This window comes from Lygodium microphyllum, chromosome 4 (assembly GCF_053477565.2).
Source record: "Lygodium microphyllum isolate KBCC chromosome 4, Lygodium_microphyllum_v1.1.10, whole genome shotgun sequence".
Taxonomy (NCBI): domain Eukaryota; kingdom Viridiplantae; phylum Streptophyta; class Polypodiopsida; order Schizaeales; family Lygodiaceae; genus Lygodium; species Lygodium microphyllum.
In genome coordinates, this window is record NC_141138.1 from 122,611,753 (window position 1) to 122,629,083 (window position 17,331).

At 39.7% G+C, this 17,331-nt stretch overlaps 1 protein-coding gene across 2 annotated transcripts; it reads left to right on the plus strand.

Moving 5' to 3' along the window:
* Positions 1-7,567: 7,567 nt before the first annotated feature.
* LOC148037565 (uncharacterized) lies at positions 7,568-14,038 on the plus strand. Of its 2 annotated transcripts, none has more exons than XM_087676513.1 (5): positions 7,568-8,311; positions 9,181-9,378; positions 9,516-11,315; positions 11,554-12,160; positions 12,318-14,038. In XM_087676513.1, exons 1-5 carry the CDS (start codon positions 7,758-7,760, stop codon positions 13,125-13,127), a joined length of 3,969 nt encoding a protein of 1,322 aa, XP_087532639.1. In that variant the 5' UTR covers positions 7,568-7,757; the 3' UTR covers positions 13,128-14,038. The 2 variants fall into 2 exon arrangements, with proteins under 2 accessions (XP_087532639.1, XP_087532640.1); XM_087676514.1 differs by having other exon boundaries at positions 9,567-11,315.
* Positions 14,039-17,331: the final 3,293 nt, after the last annotated feature.

Below are 17,331 nucleotides of genomic sequence, written 5' to 3' on the forward strand. Positions count from 1 at the left end.
TAGGGAAAAGTGTACACAACACTGGCAAGACCTGACATAAATAGGTGGATGCTCAGGAAGTGCAAAGCCCAAATCAGCCCAGGTACATCTGTGAGGACCACTGCATATCAACCATGCAACACCAAAGTGAAGATCCCAATCTCAAGTATCCAAATGCTCAAGTAGCATGAACCGCCTGCTCAATGTCTGTCAAGCATCTAAAGACGCTCCCATTGGCACAAAGTCCATAAGTATCGAGCAAAGAAGCTCAACAAGGGCATATGAGAACACTAGTGCCAGAAGATCCAAGATCAAGCATCAATAAGACCTGCTGAGCATATAGGCCATGTAGCATCTGTACATAGTATCCATAGACATCAAGTACATCCAAATTGTAACTCTAGCAAGCCAAGAAATAGCCAAAGTACGCTTTGGGCAATCAAATTTCAAGCCAAGGCAAGGCTCAGTAGCATCCAACTCCAGACAATGTAAGGCATGTAGTGGTGGCATAGGCCAAGCATGTGAAGACTGGTCAGACATAAGCAAAGTACATGCTATAAGTACATCAAAGATGGAGATCCAAATGCTATGCGAAGCGAGCTCAAGCTCAACCAATGATATGAAGCAATATTAAGCTCAAAGTCGATCCCCGATGATCAATATATCAAAGTACATCTCCAAAGCATGTCCTGATTCCAAGAGGCTAGGCAAACATGAAGTAATAAACTTCAGCCCATTGTTGTATAATAGTGATTTACTATTCAAAACTGAGATTTTTCAGCCCAAAAATCAGTCCAAAGGCATGGAAAAACACTAGCATTACATCCACCAACCAATATGCATCAATGGCCTAGTATACGGGCATTAAGTGAAGTGTAGATGAGCTCCAATCTTCATGTAGAGATCTGTGACAGACATAAACAACAGGTCTGCTGTATACACAATCAAACTGGAGCTGAATATCAATGCCCCAAATCCTTTACAAGGCTCAAAGCATGTCAGGGATCAATGCAAGCAGTGCCACAATGCCCAAGAGACCAAGCTTGATCATTAGCAAGAGCAGGGGAGTTGTCTAGGGGCAACAGGAAACATGTACAAATCAGGTTGATTTGCTGATGGGTTTTGCTACTCCTACTAAGGGTAAACCAGATGAAAGAGGGCTCAATCTTGAGCCAATAAAGGCCTAGTATAGGCCCAAGCTGGCCTAGAAAGGCTTCAGGCATGATGTGGTGAGAACAAGCTCCAATGGTGGGAGCTATGGCTATCCCTGATCTTGCAAACCCTAGTATACCTGTGAACAACAAATGAAACCCTGAAGCAAGTGAATGATTACCTTTGTTGGAATGCCCTAAGGGTGCCTTAAGGAGCCGGGAAGGTGCTCGGGAAGTTGGGGAGTGATGGGAGCTCAAGAAAGTCGGCTATGGTTGTCGGGAAGGAGACCCAATGAATGTAGGTAATCAATAGGAAGCTGAAGACTCCACGAACCAAGCTCGAGTAGTCATGAATCCATGCTCTAATACCAATTGAAAGGTGAGAAGGATCGAAGCTTGCTTGGAAGAGCTATGGTGGGAGAGCAAGAGCAAGAAAGAGAGAGAGAGAGAAAATGGGAACTCCAATAGTCACAATGTGTGACTGGGTCTTCCTTTATTCAAAATGTCACTAAAAGAATACAGAATAAAGTGACGGTGATGGGGCACCTGCCTCTTGCAGTGTGCAGTGGCGGGTATTGTCAATGTAGTAATACACGGGTGGCTAGGCGGAGGCACCTTTAACCCCAACACTCTTTCATATTCTCCATTCTCATACCATTCTTGGTTAACATTCTTGAGTGTAGTGAGAGGATTTTTTTGCAAGATTAAGAGGAGATTAGTGTATATTAGTGGGAGAAGTGAAAGATTAAGGATTTGAAGATTTTAGGGAGTGAAGGGAAAAGAGAAGCAAGTACCAGCACCCCCAAATACGGTGGAACATCTTTAGTTATCTTCTTAATCAGGTATGTTCGTTTTTATTAAAAATTGAATGAAAAATAGATGGAATGAATGATTTGTGGTTGAATATATCAAGTTTCTGATCTCTGAGTGTTTAATGAATGGAAAGAATTTGAGTTCTTGCATTGGTTGCATTGAAATGGTAGAGAAATGGTAAAAATTTAAGGAAAATTAAGTGTTTTGGATAATATTAATAAGAAATGAATCAAAACAGAGTTAAAATACATGGAAATGAATCTAGAAACGAAGTTCTATAGCTTGGAGATGAATCTACTAAAAAATTTATGCATTTTAGTACAAAAAATGCCAATTTTTGTAATTAGTGAAAATTAAAGACATTAATGGAAGATTAAGATCAAGACCAAAAAACAAAGTTGAATTAGATGTAGATGGATTCACATATCAATTTTTAGTTCAAATGGACCTTTGGAGTTAAAGTTATTAAAATTTCAAGGGTGAAAATAATAGTTTTTAGGTGTTTTTGAGGACTAATTAGTGAATATTAAGAATAAATGAAAGAATTTAAGGACATAAGCTGGTATAAAAACTACATTCATCATGAGAAATGTCTGGTGAATAGGGTTTGATGTTATAATTGGATATAATTATTAAAAATATTTTTATTTTTAAAGCTACAATAAATAAAAATTAATAACTTTTGATAATGAAAAAATTAGAAGGTAAATTGAAAAGAGGCTATAGTTTATTTTGTGTTTAGAATATGCTCCAAAAGTTTAACAAATAATGGATTTTATTTACATACACTTCCTTTGTAAAACACCATTTAGGATTGAAATAGTAATTAGTGAATATTAGTAATTTTAATAAAGTATTAACACAAGTTAAGAATGAATTAAGAGTTTTTAGGTGATTTTTGTCTCTGATTAAAGTTTTGAGAACATTGGAGTTTATATACTATGGGTTGTAGTTCAAATTGGGGAGGTTAAATAGTAATGCTTAAGAAATTGTAAGTAAGTAAAGAAGGTTATACAATAGCTGATGGTTGGACTACTGAGAGAAATGATAATGTGACTTTTATGATGGTAATTTGAGGATAAAGAAGACATAAATATCCACCCCAAAGCCTTAATTAATACAATGGCTTTAAGTATAGTCATTTTGCCCATTTATCTGGGGGACTTCTTAAGGAGCCTTCTTAAGAAGCCGTTACACAGCCAAAATATGATCAAGGGATTTGGATACAAATAAAGAATAGAAGTTGCTAGCCTTGGCACCTCGATCAAAACCAAGATTCTCATGGGTAATCTTCCATGCAGAATCACCAAAAGATACATAATAGCCTGCATCATCCAAGTGTCTAGTAAATACATAGCTTTTGGTCAAAGTTGCTATATGATGTACATTATGCAAAGTAAAAGAGCTTACTGTTGTATGCTTGCTATCTAAACTATTATTACAATAATAAACTCTCAAATAGTTGAACTAATTAAGATCTTATCATCCCAAAATTCTTTTTGATCATCAATGCATCATCTAGGTATTGTAAATATTCTCAATAACTATCAAGTAGAGCATAAACCAATCAGTTGCTTGTTGTCCAAACCAAAATTGTTTTGTTTTGTGTAAAAAAGAGAACTAAAAACTACATAGAATTAACTATACGATACTTAGATCTATAGCTCTCATCGCACTCTTTGTTTCTAGCTACAAAATACCTAAATTTGGTATTGTAGGCAAAAGTTATGGCCAAAATATGAAAGTGTTATCAAGTTGCCATAGTTGTCTGAAACTTTTGTAGCATGCTGTATATCCACTCAAAATGGATAAAATGGTTGCTTCTCAAATTAATAAGCACTCAACAAGATGTAAAAAATCCTTAGGAAACTCCTCGACAAGTCGAGAGTAAGTCTGAACAAGCAGGGAGAAGGAAAAACGCAATGCATACCTTAAGAGAAAGAAATACTGACTGCCATGAAACCTTGAACTAGAGCTTTGAATCCGGACTAAAGCACATGATGAAGAAGCGAATGCTTGTTCTGATACCAATTGAAAGGTAGAGCCTAAATGGAAGCACACAAACGGAAGCAAGAGCTATGATGGATGGAGCAAGAGAGTAAGAGAGATATCGTATGTGGGAACATTAACTAATCAAAGGCATGTTTGGCCGTGCATTGTATATGAGTTGTATGTAATTATGAGTAAGGTTCAATTTCTATTTTCACATGTAAGTGTTTGCATCATATGTATAAGTTCTATGCAATGAGAGGATAAGTGTATGTTTGCATCATCTATGTAAGTTCTAAATAGTGTGAGAGGGAGGTAACCACATGTGCATGTGAGGAACATGTATGTATTTCTAGAATGAAAGATTCATTGTCTTTAAAGAGAGAGAGAGAGAGAGAGAGAGAGAGAGAGAGAGAGAGAGAGAGAGAGAGAGAGAGAGAGAGAGAGAGAGAGAGCCTTAAGAAGTCTATCACTCATCTCTCTATAACAAATGTTTTTTCCATTTGTTTAATGTGTAGGCAAACTCCTTGGTAGGCATGCTAACTACATGTGTGTGAGATTCAACTCCCTTTGAGTTTATCTTATTCTATCATTTGCGAATGTGTAATGTGAAAACACAACGCTTTATTCAAGTGCAACCAAAAACCAAGATTGTATGGGCATGTTCAATTAAAACCTTAAAACTTATAATTTATTAAAAACTTCATGCTAGATTGTATGGGCAATATGTTTAAGACATATACTATGTATATTCACTTTTTGAGAGTATCACTTTCACATGGGTAAATGAAAGTTTAGGTAAAAGAATTGTGATTTTCCATCTAAAATGTTAAAAAAGACATGTATGGGGCTTAATTTTTGTTCTCTCAGATTATAAGTGTCTCACACCCACAAACAAGGTTTCTGCATCTTGAAGTTTTAATTTTCTTTCATCTACAAATGTGAATTTGGATATACTTCCATGACATCTTGTAATTTCTTTTTCAAAAGTGCATCTCCATAAGTAAACTTCCATTATATGTGTGACAAGGAGTAGAATTGGTATCAAACATTTTATTTTTAGTATAGGCTTATATTTTTTAGCATGGAGCAAGCAAAAAAGATTTTTTTGAGTGATAAATATTTATAGCCCCCAATGCACTATAGTCTTTGGTGAACACCTTGTGAAAACACAAGATCTAGAGCATGGCAACTATGGTGGCTCATAGACATAGAATAGATTCATGTAGACACTGACATGACAAAGACCAAGAGACCTAACTCAAGAATAGAGAACAAGCAACAAGTACACTATACTGAAGTACAAATTGACAATGACATTGCATTCATATCCTATGAAAATGACAAGCAAGTACAATGTTAAATAGAGTAGTATTTCCCTCTATGCCTATGGGATTCCTGCAGCCTGCATGTCCTTAGCCCATCTACTCTTACAAAGAGGCAGCATGGATGTGATTGCAAATCTCAACACCCCTCCTCAATCACAACCAGAAGTACAAAGTGTGTAGAGGCTTTAGTGAAAGCAACACCTGCAAAATGTGGGCACACAATAAACATGGCAAAATACTAGAGGCTGTCGTAGAAAAGGCTAAGTGTGGGTACCACAAATATGGTGGACATCCAAAGGATGTAACAGGGGCCTCACAAAGTGTATAGAGGCTATAGTAGAAGGCTACATGAGGAGTTTACAAGCTAATGGTAAAGGCATTTGGGCTTTAGATATTACAAGGCTAAAACAATCTATCAGAGTAGGCATAGAAGGACTGATGAGGCTTGTCCTTCTCCTGGTGGTCTTTTTTTCTTCTTCTTCTTCCTTTGCTCCATGGTCTTCTTCTTCTTTCACTGTAGCAAGATAGGCCTTCTGGGACCTCTTTTTGGAGTGGCAGAACTTCTCGGTGTGTCTGGTCCTTTAGCAAAAATCACAGAAAAGATGGTCCTTCTTGCCTTTGTACCTGTTGCCAGCATATAACACTTGTTCATCTCTAGAGGTGCTTGGTTCTTCCTTAGTTTTCAGCTTCTTTTCCTCCTCTAACAGTGACGCTTGGATATCAACAAGCTTAGGATTTGGCATAATGACTAGAGTTGTTGATACATTATTATATTCAGGAGGCAAAATTTTAAGCAGAACACTAATACAAACATCTTCTTCCATTTTAATGTTAATTCCTGCAAGCTGGGTTAGAAGTCCTTTCATGTAACTTAGATGTGTGGCAAGTGGTGTGTTGGACTTCATGTCAAGCCTAAAAAATTCAATCAAGAGACCATACTTTGATGACTTAGACTGTGCATCAAACAAGGTGTCCAATCTCTTCCATGTATCATGTGAGGTCATACAGTTATCCACATGGTGGATGTAGCTGTCGTCTAGCTCCAGTTTGATAATGGCTTGAGCCTTATCATCAAACTTTTGCCAAGTGACTACAAGATCCGCCTCACGAGGCTTCTTTTCTTTGCCACTTGTGATGGCCCAGAGACCCTTCTTCGTTAGGATAAGCTTGATGTGGGTCAGCCAGGTGTGAAACCCAACCTCCTTAAAGCGAGCTGTCGGTGAGTCCTTGCCCATGATAGAGTTGCAGGATCAACAGCAAATCAGCTCCCTCAAATTTCAGTAGCAGAAGAGTTGAGCACAAGTGTGCTAACAAACACAAGTGCCAAGAAGCACTAGGTGGTAGTATCAAGAGATACTTGTGGAGCCGAATGCTTGGAAAAATCTTCAATAGGTCTTTAACAACTCCAAGAATCTACTCCAAATCTTTTGAATCCCCTCCTTTTATACTCACACACACATACATCATATGTATCTACCAATAATGTGTGTGAGAGAGAGAGAGAGAGAGAGAGAGAGAGAGAGAGAGAGAGAACACGATCTTCTACAAGTGAGGTATTTGTTTTTATAATATGTAAACATTAAAAATTGTAGGTTGGGATTAGCTAAGGGATGTATCCATGGTGTAGATATATCTTAGGACTTGATATAGACACATTCTTTGAAGATTTTCCAAAAATCCAGAAATAAAGATGTAGAAAGTATGGATAATTTGCCTCATATAAAGCCTACATTTAGCACCCAAGAATTCCTATTCATTCAAATAGTTGTGTGGAGCACACCATTTATTGCATGCACAATGCGTTGTTTGCTATAGCACAGATGCTTCCTTTTGCTCATGCAGAAGCTTTGCAATGATGCCAATTGCACAAAGCTAGAAAGATTAGCTAGTTTGGCAGGTGTTGAAGAAAGACTCGCTAGTTTGGCTGGCAATGGCCAAGAAATGAGAAAGGATTAAGCCTCTCAATGGATTGAAGAAAGAAAAAGAGAAGATGGGGCATGACATGAGAAGAGAGGCAACAAGTCCTTGCAAGGTCGAAGAGTACTGTTTTGAATTTCTAATGAAGGGAAGCTCAAACCTACCTCTTCTTCTCCCTTCCAACATTACATAGCTCCAACCACCCCAATATGTAGATGGAGACACGTCCTTGGATTCCAATTTTCTAGGAAGCCGCATTGTGTGCATGAACAGGCACTGTGGTGTCATGGACACCACCCGCCGACTGCTGCGGGTGCATTAAGAAACTCGAAAAGCGGTGTGAAGCCACCCTTGTGGCCGGGCTTGTGTTGCAATCTTGGTGGCTCTAAGGAGAAGCCATGTGAAGTCACCCATCTTTTCTGTAGTCTTGCTCTCTCCAAGTCTTGATTCTCTCTCTCTCTCTCTCTCTCGGGATTGGCAGTTGATGCCCAACTGCCTTCTTTCCTCCTCTCTTCGCGGCTCATCTGTACACCCTCTACCGTGTCACGATGAATGATGAAACCCTACTAGGCGCCCACACATGCTCAATCAGGACAAATTGCTTGCCAATTCAGTGCAGTTGAGCCCTTTTGTCACTCTTATCTGTCAGCAGTTTCCATCTGCAATTATGGCATGTTCTTCACAGGACAATCACTCTGGCAAGAAACGAAGAGGGCTTCCTGCACCTAAATCATCCGCCTTCCATCATCATGGCTTTGCAAGAACAGGGGATTACTCTGTTGCTGCAACTCAGAGACAAGACACGGTCCAACAGAGCCACTCTTTCACAAGCCTCATCGCGGCCTTGCAGACTGGGGGCAGCAGGTCCAAGATGGAGGCTGCCATCTCTGTTCGGATGCTTGCAGGGCCGCAGCAGGACGCCTTCCTATCGCGTGGTGGCATCAGGCCCCTGGTGGACATGTTAACCTATGAGGCTAGTGAGCTGCACTGGCCTCCAGAGATGCGGCAGAAGGCGACCATCACGGTTAGAGCAGAGGCTTCTTTAGCTCTTGCAAGCCTTGCTGTCAGCAGCGATGAGCATAAGGCAGCCATTGGGGATGCAGGGGCCATACGATCGCTCTGCAGGTTACTTCAGTAAGCAACTCGGGCTTAAGCTCACTCCCGTCGTAAGGGAAACTTGTGTTAATTGTAAGTTGAACCATGGAGCTATCAGTCCCAGACGTGATGGCCTAGCGGTTAGCACGTCAGCCCTCAATTATAAGGCTGTGGATTCAAGCCTCGCCGGGTTCATTGGAAAAAACACTTGTGTTCACATTCTGGGCTCTTGGCAACTCAGTTGAGTCTCATTGGGTGCATCAATTGGTTGGACACCTATGCTCACATGGTGTGTTCAAGTAAGTCCGGGCTCTTGCCCACTCGAACACTCGGTTGGTCCTCCTCCCTCGTAGGGTCATTGAAGAGGGTCCCAATACATGTGATCAATGCTCCGCTGTTCATTTGGCTTGCAACTTGCAAGCTATCCTATCTACACATTGGTTGTGTGTGTCTTATCTCAGGGGTCCAGTAAATTAAAAAAAAAAACATGGAGCACTTGGAACCTGACAGCATTCCTTTGAGGCACCCAAACCTCTGTGCCAAGCAAGTTAACATCTCACATAGACTAATTGCTTCTAAGATTGTCATTGCATTCCCTTAAGTAACCATTAGATACCGGCCCTTTAGATCTTATCAGAGTTAAGCTGAGGTTAGCCTAGCCTAGACAGCGGACTTGAGAGCAATCCACCAGCTATGAAGGACATACTGTCTAAGTTTGTTTCTTGCCCTTGTGCTCCCACTGAGCTTCAATGCACTCGAAGAGTGTGAACCAAAGGCCTGCCCATGGTCACTGTCAATACAAGCATATGGCATTCTGCTCCTGTTGGTAGCAACTAGATGGCATATGCACAATAACACAAGAGTGCCAGAAAAAGAGTCTGCATCTCACATGCATTGGCTCTGTGCAGGTGCAGGGACTCTGAACAGGATTACACAGGCAGTTTAAAGAAGCAGGAGATGCAGCCCTTCTTCATTCTTGCACGGGATGCTGCTGCAGGGGCTTTGTCTTGCCTTGCTAAAGACAGGTTTAACAAAATAGCTATCATGAAAGCTCAAGCAGTACCTACACTTGTGCAAATTTTAGAGATGGGTACCCCTTTCGGCAGGTACTTGTTATCTTCCAGCACACCTTCACCTTCAGTCCAATCAGGAGCTACCATTAATGGAGTTTCTTGTAGTGATAAGACAGATAATCTAGATGCATGTAGCAGTGAGACTAACAATCTCTTATGTTTGGCACGAGGTTTCTTGAGCTGCACCTCACAATGTACTCCCTTGATACATTTCCTGGCAGAGCAGCTGCTGCAAATATACTTGCTAAGCTTGCCACGGGAGACTCTGGCAGTTTCAAGTTAGCTATAGGAAGGAATGGTGCCATTCCAGCATTGATCAAGCTTCTTCAGAATGGATCATGCAAAGCTCGAGAAGCGGCAGCAGAAGCTCTTGCCAATCTGGCATTAATTTCTGATAACAAAGCCCTTATTCTTAAGGAAGGTGGCTTGAATTGCCTGCTTAGAATGCAGGCAGAAGGATCACAGAGAGAGAAGGAAACGTCTGCATTAGCAATGTGTATACTCAGCTCTGATCTTTTATGGCCAACACAAGGAGCCCAAGTCCTTGGAATTAAGATGAGAAAGCAAATTACAAAGCGATTAGCAAATGACCATGCAAATGAAAATGCTGTGGCCTTACCGCAGGAAGCAAAGAGTAAGCTCATGTGCCAAGGTTACAGTAACAATCATCAGAATCAGGGTAACGAGCCTTACAGCAATAGGATGAAGTCAATAGTCACATCCTACAAATCTTTTTCGTCAGAACTAACCTCATCCCTTGCACCCCCTTTGAGTGGTCAAGCCTCCATTCAAGCCAAATCTCAGCTCTTTGCTGTGGCAGGTTCAAACTGTCAGACAGGCATAAGGAAGAGGATAAAGCTTTTCCACCCTTCATGCAGACTGGATACAGTAGGATTTCAGAACAGTTGTCAGCCTTATGTGTCATCATTTGTGCATGACTCTCAGCAACCAATGGATGGTCTTGATTGCTTGTACTTTGGGAACAGCTCTTTAGACAGCGAAACAGAAGAAACGGTGGAAGATAGCATCCTCACTGATGATGGAGGCATTGGCTCATTAGTTTGTGCTCTGTCTTCCCAAAATCCAAGTGCCCAGGAGTTTGCATCCTTAGCATTGATGCTTCTTGCTGCTCAAGGGGGGCAGGATGTCCAGACATTGATTGGAGAAGCTGGTGCATTGAACCCTTTGGTCAAAATGGTAGATTCTTCAACTTCCTCTCTTATCAGAGAGTCAGCAGCAGCAGCAATTGCAAAGCTTGTGTCATGTCACCCAAAGAACAGGATACGACTGATCAGGGCTGATGGAATCAGGGCTCTAGTATGCATGGCAAAATCTTCTATTGACAAAACCTCATCAGGGATAAGGACAAGGGCAGCAGCAGTAGTTGCTCTTCTTAGTATTTCGGAAGCATCTTCACATACTTGCAGATATATAATTGGGAGTCTAGGAATGCTGGAAATTCTGTCATGGCTTGCCAATATGCTTGAAAGTGAAGATTTCACTGTTCTCAATGCTGCTGTGGTTAGTCTTGAGGTTTTTGTGCACATGTGTTTTAAAAAGTATGAAGAATATGAAGTCTTTGATGGTAGACTTCTATGGAAAGAGGAACTGGGTGAACAAGGGGCAGCATTATTGAGATGCATGCGTCCTCAACTTGAAATCATTGCAGCATTACTTGAGATAATAAAAGGAGGATCATCTGAGGCCAAAGAGGCTGCTTCTGTGGTTCTTAGGGAAATGAATGCTGGATCTAACACAGAGCCAAGTAAAGTGACATGCAACTCCACTGCAACTGAGCAAAATGTGATAATGTTAAAAAGAAAAGGAATAGAAGCTGTGGTGAAAGTGCTTACTACTCATTCCTGTGGTTATTTTGAATTAATGGCAGCAGAAACAATAGCTTATGTTGCTGCCAGTGACAAGTTGTGTTCTCACCTAGAAGGGCCTGTAGTCATTCCAAATTTGATGCGGTAATTCTAACTATACACTTGAGACACATCCTACCCAGCTATCTTAAAGCAGTGCAAGTGAAAAACTGACCACTTGTTAACAATGTGCTGTTGTGTCAGTTTTTCTCTCGCACTTGTAATAGCCATCAAAGGAAAATGTGAGAGAGAGAGAGAGAGAGAGAGAGAGAGAGAGAGAGAGAGAGAGAGAGAGAGAGAGAGAGAGAGAGAGAGAGAATTAATTAAGATGACCCCACAACAGGTTATTACTCCGTGATTGCTCCCCACTTCTTACAAAGGTTGCCTGTGCCACAGCTGTTGCAAATATCGGCATGAAAAGCAGAAAACTATTGCAACTGACAAGTCATGATATAACTATACTTGTGAAGCTCCTTGATGATAATTCATGTCATGAACAGGGAGATCAAAAGATTCCAGGAAATGTATCAGGATTCATTCAACAGCAAACAGATTCTGAGCTATCTCTGTCACATGCACTGTGTGAGAACATAGCTGCAATCTTGGTGTATGCAGCTCTTTCTGGGGAAATGCACAAACAGGAGCTGGTGAATGCAGGGGGGATTCCAATTTTCGTAGGTTTGCTGAATGGCTGCACTGCCCATAAACAGGCCTGGAGGAATCCAAGAAATGGCTTGTCATGTATTGCTGTGCCAGGAGTAAGCACTCTGGAAGTAGAAGCAAGCATCCCTCTGGCAGCTCAGGAATATGCTTTAATGGCACTCATTCTTCTTGCTGATAAAAGCTCATCAGCAACCCAGGCCATTGTTGATGCAGGTGGAATTTCAATCATAGTCAAGCTGCTGATGATCACAGAAGAAAGTGGCAAGCTGGGAACAAGCTGGAGTGAGGTTGGAAATATTCGGATCTTAATGAATATGTTCATGAATTAGTTTTTAAAACTGTATAGCTAGCAAATAAGAATCTCTACACAAAGCAAAGGGGGTTATATTAACCTGAACAATTTGATAAACTCATTTGCTGTGGCCTCATCTTATCTCTCTGCAGATGGCTGCGGCTGCGCTACTGACAATGGCAAACTATGATGCTGCTAGAAAAGAGTTGGTCAAAGTAGGTGGCATGGCTGTATTGATTTCTGTACTCGAAGGAGATGCTTGTGCTGGAGCAGTACCGCCAACAGGTGTGGCGGCAATAGTGCAGCTCATAGGTGTGCTCGCCCTGAATAATGCAGATTCTAAATGGAACGTATCTGAAACTGGGTTGGTAAGGTGTTTGGTAGAGGTCCTGACTGGAGGAGGATGTCTGCAAAAACGGGAACACTCAAAGAGCAAATCACCTGGAAGATCCTATGCGTTGGCGCAAGAGGCAGCTGCTGCAGTGCTGGCCAATCTTGTGCGTCAGAGACCGCTACATGGAAAGACAGCTGTTGAAGCAGGTGCCATTGGGCCGCTTGTGAGGATGTTAGGCAGCCTTCCGGCAGGGAAGGTCCCTGATAATGAGAAAGGCATGCCTAAGTCTGAATGTGGACTAATTTCAGGTGATTTACAAAGTGAAAATGGACTCTGCAGCAAGCATGCACACATGACGAGGCTGCTGATAGACAGTCCTATAGAGTCGAGGGGCTCTCTGGCAGCCATAGTAGCGCTTGGAAATCTTGTGACTTGCTATCCAGTTTGCAGGGAAGAGATAGTTCATGCTGGAGGCTTTACAAGGGTAGCTGCTTTATTGCAAGTCCTATCATCCATTCAAACTCTGTGGACTGATGAGAGTGACAATATGGCTGTCTGGCAGAAAACACAAGAAACTGCTACCAATCTCCTCACGTCATTAGTTGAAAATAAACCTGATCAAACCTGAAGAAACAACCAATGAGCAGCAGCTCAGTTGACAGGATAACTGTCCGAGGAATGGCAGGCTCAAATCCTGCAATTGGGTGGCTCTGTGGTGGCTTCACCCTCAAGAGTGCAGAGGTTGGGATGAAGCCAAATCAAACATTTCAAAAATTGACGCATTAAAATGTGGAAAAAAACTGAAGAAACCAAGTCCAAAAGAGCTGTCATCTCCTTTCAAACTGTCCAGGAGCTTAAGAATCCATTCTCAGAACTTGTCAAATTTGTCAGCTGGATTCACCATAATATGTGTGATTGAACCCACCTGTATATCTTAGTGATTCATAGTAGCTCCTGGGAATTATCTGCCAAGCGGCTGAAGAACCCAGTAGACATTCTTGCTTTGAAAACGGGAAAAGCTTGCTTGCATGCTAGCTATTTTGCTAGGAGAATGAGCTTTATTCATCCAATCATGCAGCTTCTCCTACAAAAGGCTGATACATATGCAGGCCCCCTACAACATGAAACACATCCTCATTGCAAATATGACAAAAGGGGCAGACCTGCAATACCTGCAATACCACTATCAAACTAGTTAATATTGATGGGATAGTGTAATACATCCCTCTTCAGTTTCGATTACACTCTCAGATTTCTCTTATTGATCAAACTTTATCAAATCACAAATAACTTAATAGACTTCAGTCTGAAGCCCCAAGGCAAAATTTCTCAAACTTTTGAGCCATTTGAGAGTCGAAGCCTAGTCACGCATGAACACCACCTATGAGACTGCAGAAAATGTAGACACAACACTCTATTCTATATATTATTGAGAGCTTTGCCTTGGGGATCCCAAACCAACTAGAAGGCTCCCAAGCCTATGTGGCACAAGGATAAAAAGTTTGGTACTTAAGAAATAAAGATGGCTTTTTCTTGAAGGGTGAGTGGGGGTTATCTTTATTTTCTATCATCTCCCGTACCCAATTGTACACTAGTACACACACATACTCTCTCTGTTTCTTTTTTTAATTGAATATAGGATATGATTAGGGAAAGGGGAAAGGCGAGTATTTGAAAAATTGTATGTGGCTCTCCATGTATGTATATCTCTCTCTAAAGAGAAATGAATTTCTTTTTCAAATAGACACAAAAAATGATATGATATTTTAATGGTTGAACATGTATATGCAATGTGTACATGCTCTAAAAACATCCACAAATACACATACACTATGAAAAATAATGGTTTTTAAAAAAATTGAACATTATGGGATGGAATAATAATTTTAATGGTTGAGTATGTTTATGCACTGTGTACATGCAAGAACACGCACAAATAGATTATAAAAAGATATGAACAGTATATGTACACATACACATGTATGTGTGCATTCTTACACATGCAAATATATGAGAGAAAAAATGGAGAGAGAGTAGAGGAGAGCAAATAGGTATACTTACAAATATGCACATACACATATCTAGATACATATATGCATATACATACAAATGTAATGTATACAAATATATGTGTTGGGGTTAAAGGCGCGTGTGCTTAGGCGCTCACATTTACTCATTGTACATTATGTCCGCACACTTGTACAATACAAGTGATACACACTTATTATTATCACTTTATTATTTATTTTTTCAGTGACTATTAAATAAGAGAGGTTGGTCATACATTGTGATTGTTGGAGTTCTTATATATGGTGTGTCTCTCCTATTCTCTTACTCCATTTGTCATAACTCTTACTTTCGTTTGTGTGTTTTTACTCGTGCTCTACCTTTCAACTAGTACTAGAACTTGGACTTGAGGAGCTTTACTGATAATTTGTTTCAACCCGTGAAGAAGCTCCAACTCGATGTTTCATGGTAGCCATTGTTTTTTCCTCTCGAGGTGTGCATTGAATCCTCTTTTTTCTTAGCTTATTCTAACTCTGACTTGTCATGGAGCTTCCCAAGGCTTAGTTGAGCCTTGTTGAGTGTTTATTGAGTTGAGAAGTAGCCATTCTATTTGTTTTGAGTGGATACAGAGCATGTTGCAAAAGTCGTGCATAACTACGGTAGCTTGACAACACTTTCATATTTTGGCAGTATTTTATAGCTAGAAATAAAGACACGATTAGAGCTATAGATCTGAGCACTCACAGAATTGATTCTATGCAATTTTAAGCTCTTTGTTTTACACAAACAGAACAATTATGGTTTGGATAGCAAGCATTTGCTTGATTTATACTCCATTGATGCTAATGGAAAATATTTGCAATGCCGAGATGATGCATCGAGGTTGCAAAAAGGATTTTGGGTTGATTAGAGATTGATTAGCTCAATCATTAAAGTGTTTATTAATGTAATAATAGTTTGGGTAGCAAGTATATAATAGTGAGCTTTATGCTTTGAATGCCTATTGTGCATATATGATATTTTGGGTATGCTATATATCTGCGGTGATGTTTAACATTAATGTATGAGTTCGGATATGGTTATGACATGCTTTAGCACTTGGATTTGAGCTACATTTGATGTACTTGGGCTTTAGTAAGTTGCTTCGAGCTTCCATGCTTACTTACAAGTATTGAAGCTTCATTGGATATTTATGCTCTTGGGTATATTTGAGATGTGTTTGCGCTTTCTAGATGCTTTGATGTATATGTCTTGAGCTTGGTAGAGCTTAGTTCTTTAGAGATTGTGGAAGTCTCTTGCTTATGTATATGCTTAGTTGACACATGCATACATTGTTCTTACAAATGTTGACTCTCATGGATTGATTTGCTTTTGAGCATTTGGATATCTGGTATCTATTATTGTCAGTGGGTTGTTAGTGGTGGATAATTGATATGCATTGGTTATATACATCTATGTATTTGAGACTCAGTATGCTCTAACAACTATTGATACTTGGTTGCTAAACTGCTAGTTGCATTCTATATATCTTAGATATTCTTGGTAGTGGGAGCTTGCTTTCTTTGCTATTTTCCCACATGTGAATTGACATATATTGTAGCCTTTGTTTCAGCACTTTTGTAATTATAGTTTTGAGTATTCTTTTGGAGAGCAAATACTTTGCTTTGGCATTCTATTGACTGCATTTTGTGGAGAGCTATATTCTATTTTGTTATCGTTCTTTTGCCCATCCTTATGGATCAATCTTGGGATTGTTTTATTGAATTTATAGATGTCCATCCTCTTGTCATTTGCAGATATTTGCAATTATTATTGTAGGTTCATCAGCAGGATAATGCTATTTTCAACATTAAAAAGCTTAATGACAATAACTTTCAATATTGGAAGATGCAGATATAACAAGACTTGGTGCAAAAGAGGCAGGCTAAACCATTGAAGTTAGAGAGCATAAAGCCTAAGCTTTATGATACAAAGAATTGGGCAGAACTTGATGAGCTATGTAAATCTATTGCCATTATGTCATTATCAAAGCATGTGCATTTTAATGTCATTGATACTTAGGATGGTGCTTATGCATTATGGAAAAATATTTGTGATCTTTATGATAAAAAAATTCTTGTATATCTCAGTTGTACTGGCTGAAGAAGCTTGCGAACCTTTGCATGAAGGAGGGTACGACTATGCCTACTCATTTGAATGAGTTTCATTCCATTTTCAATTAACTTATTTCATAGGACATTCAATTTGTAGATAATATCAAGTCTTTTGTCTTTCTCGTTACATTGCTCGAGCCATGGGACACCTTTCATATTGCTACGAGTGCTAGCATCTATCTTGGTTATTCACCCCTAAGAAGTATGTGACTACCCATGGTCCTTCTTTGACTACAAATGACTCTTATATCCAAGTTATTGAGTTGTATTTTTTCAAATTGTAGTATTTGAGTTATGAAAATTATATTACTTGATTAAGGTTATGAAATACATATAATGATAGAATTGAATCATATTATGAAATTCATTACTATACCCTATTACTTTTATAAATTAAATGATCAAGGATAACCATGTTGTTTAACAAGTTAGGATTGCCCATGAGACCATTACATTTAAATGTATACTTTGGTAATCTAGAAGTGGATTAAGTAACTAAGGGATCAATAAATTTTATGGATCATAAAAAGGGAAGCTATGGACTGGATTATATATGAAAATATGATCCAAATCATGGTAGGAGCTATAACATTTTAGAGAGTTCCAAAAATTAATAGGAGGAGAAGACCTAAGAAAGCTAGTTGGGTTATTCACTAGGACAAGTCAATGATG

Bases quoted from the DNA above. Each gene is read 5' to 3' on its own strand.
- LOC148037565 (XM_087676513.1), top strand. From the start codon at position 7,758: ATGCTCAATCAGGACAAATTGCTTGCCAATTCAGTGCAGTTGAGCCCT. The intron at 9,379-9,515 runs GTACTTGTTATC...GTTTGGCACGAG, and splicing joins ATGGGTACCCCTTTCGGCAG to GTTTCTTGAGCTGCACCTCA. The intron at 11,316-11,553 runs GTAATTCTAACT...ACCCCACAACAG, and splicing joins GTCATTCCAAATTTGATGCG to GTTATTACTCCGTGATTGCT.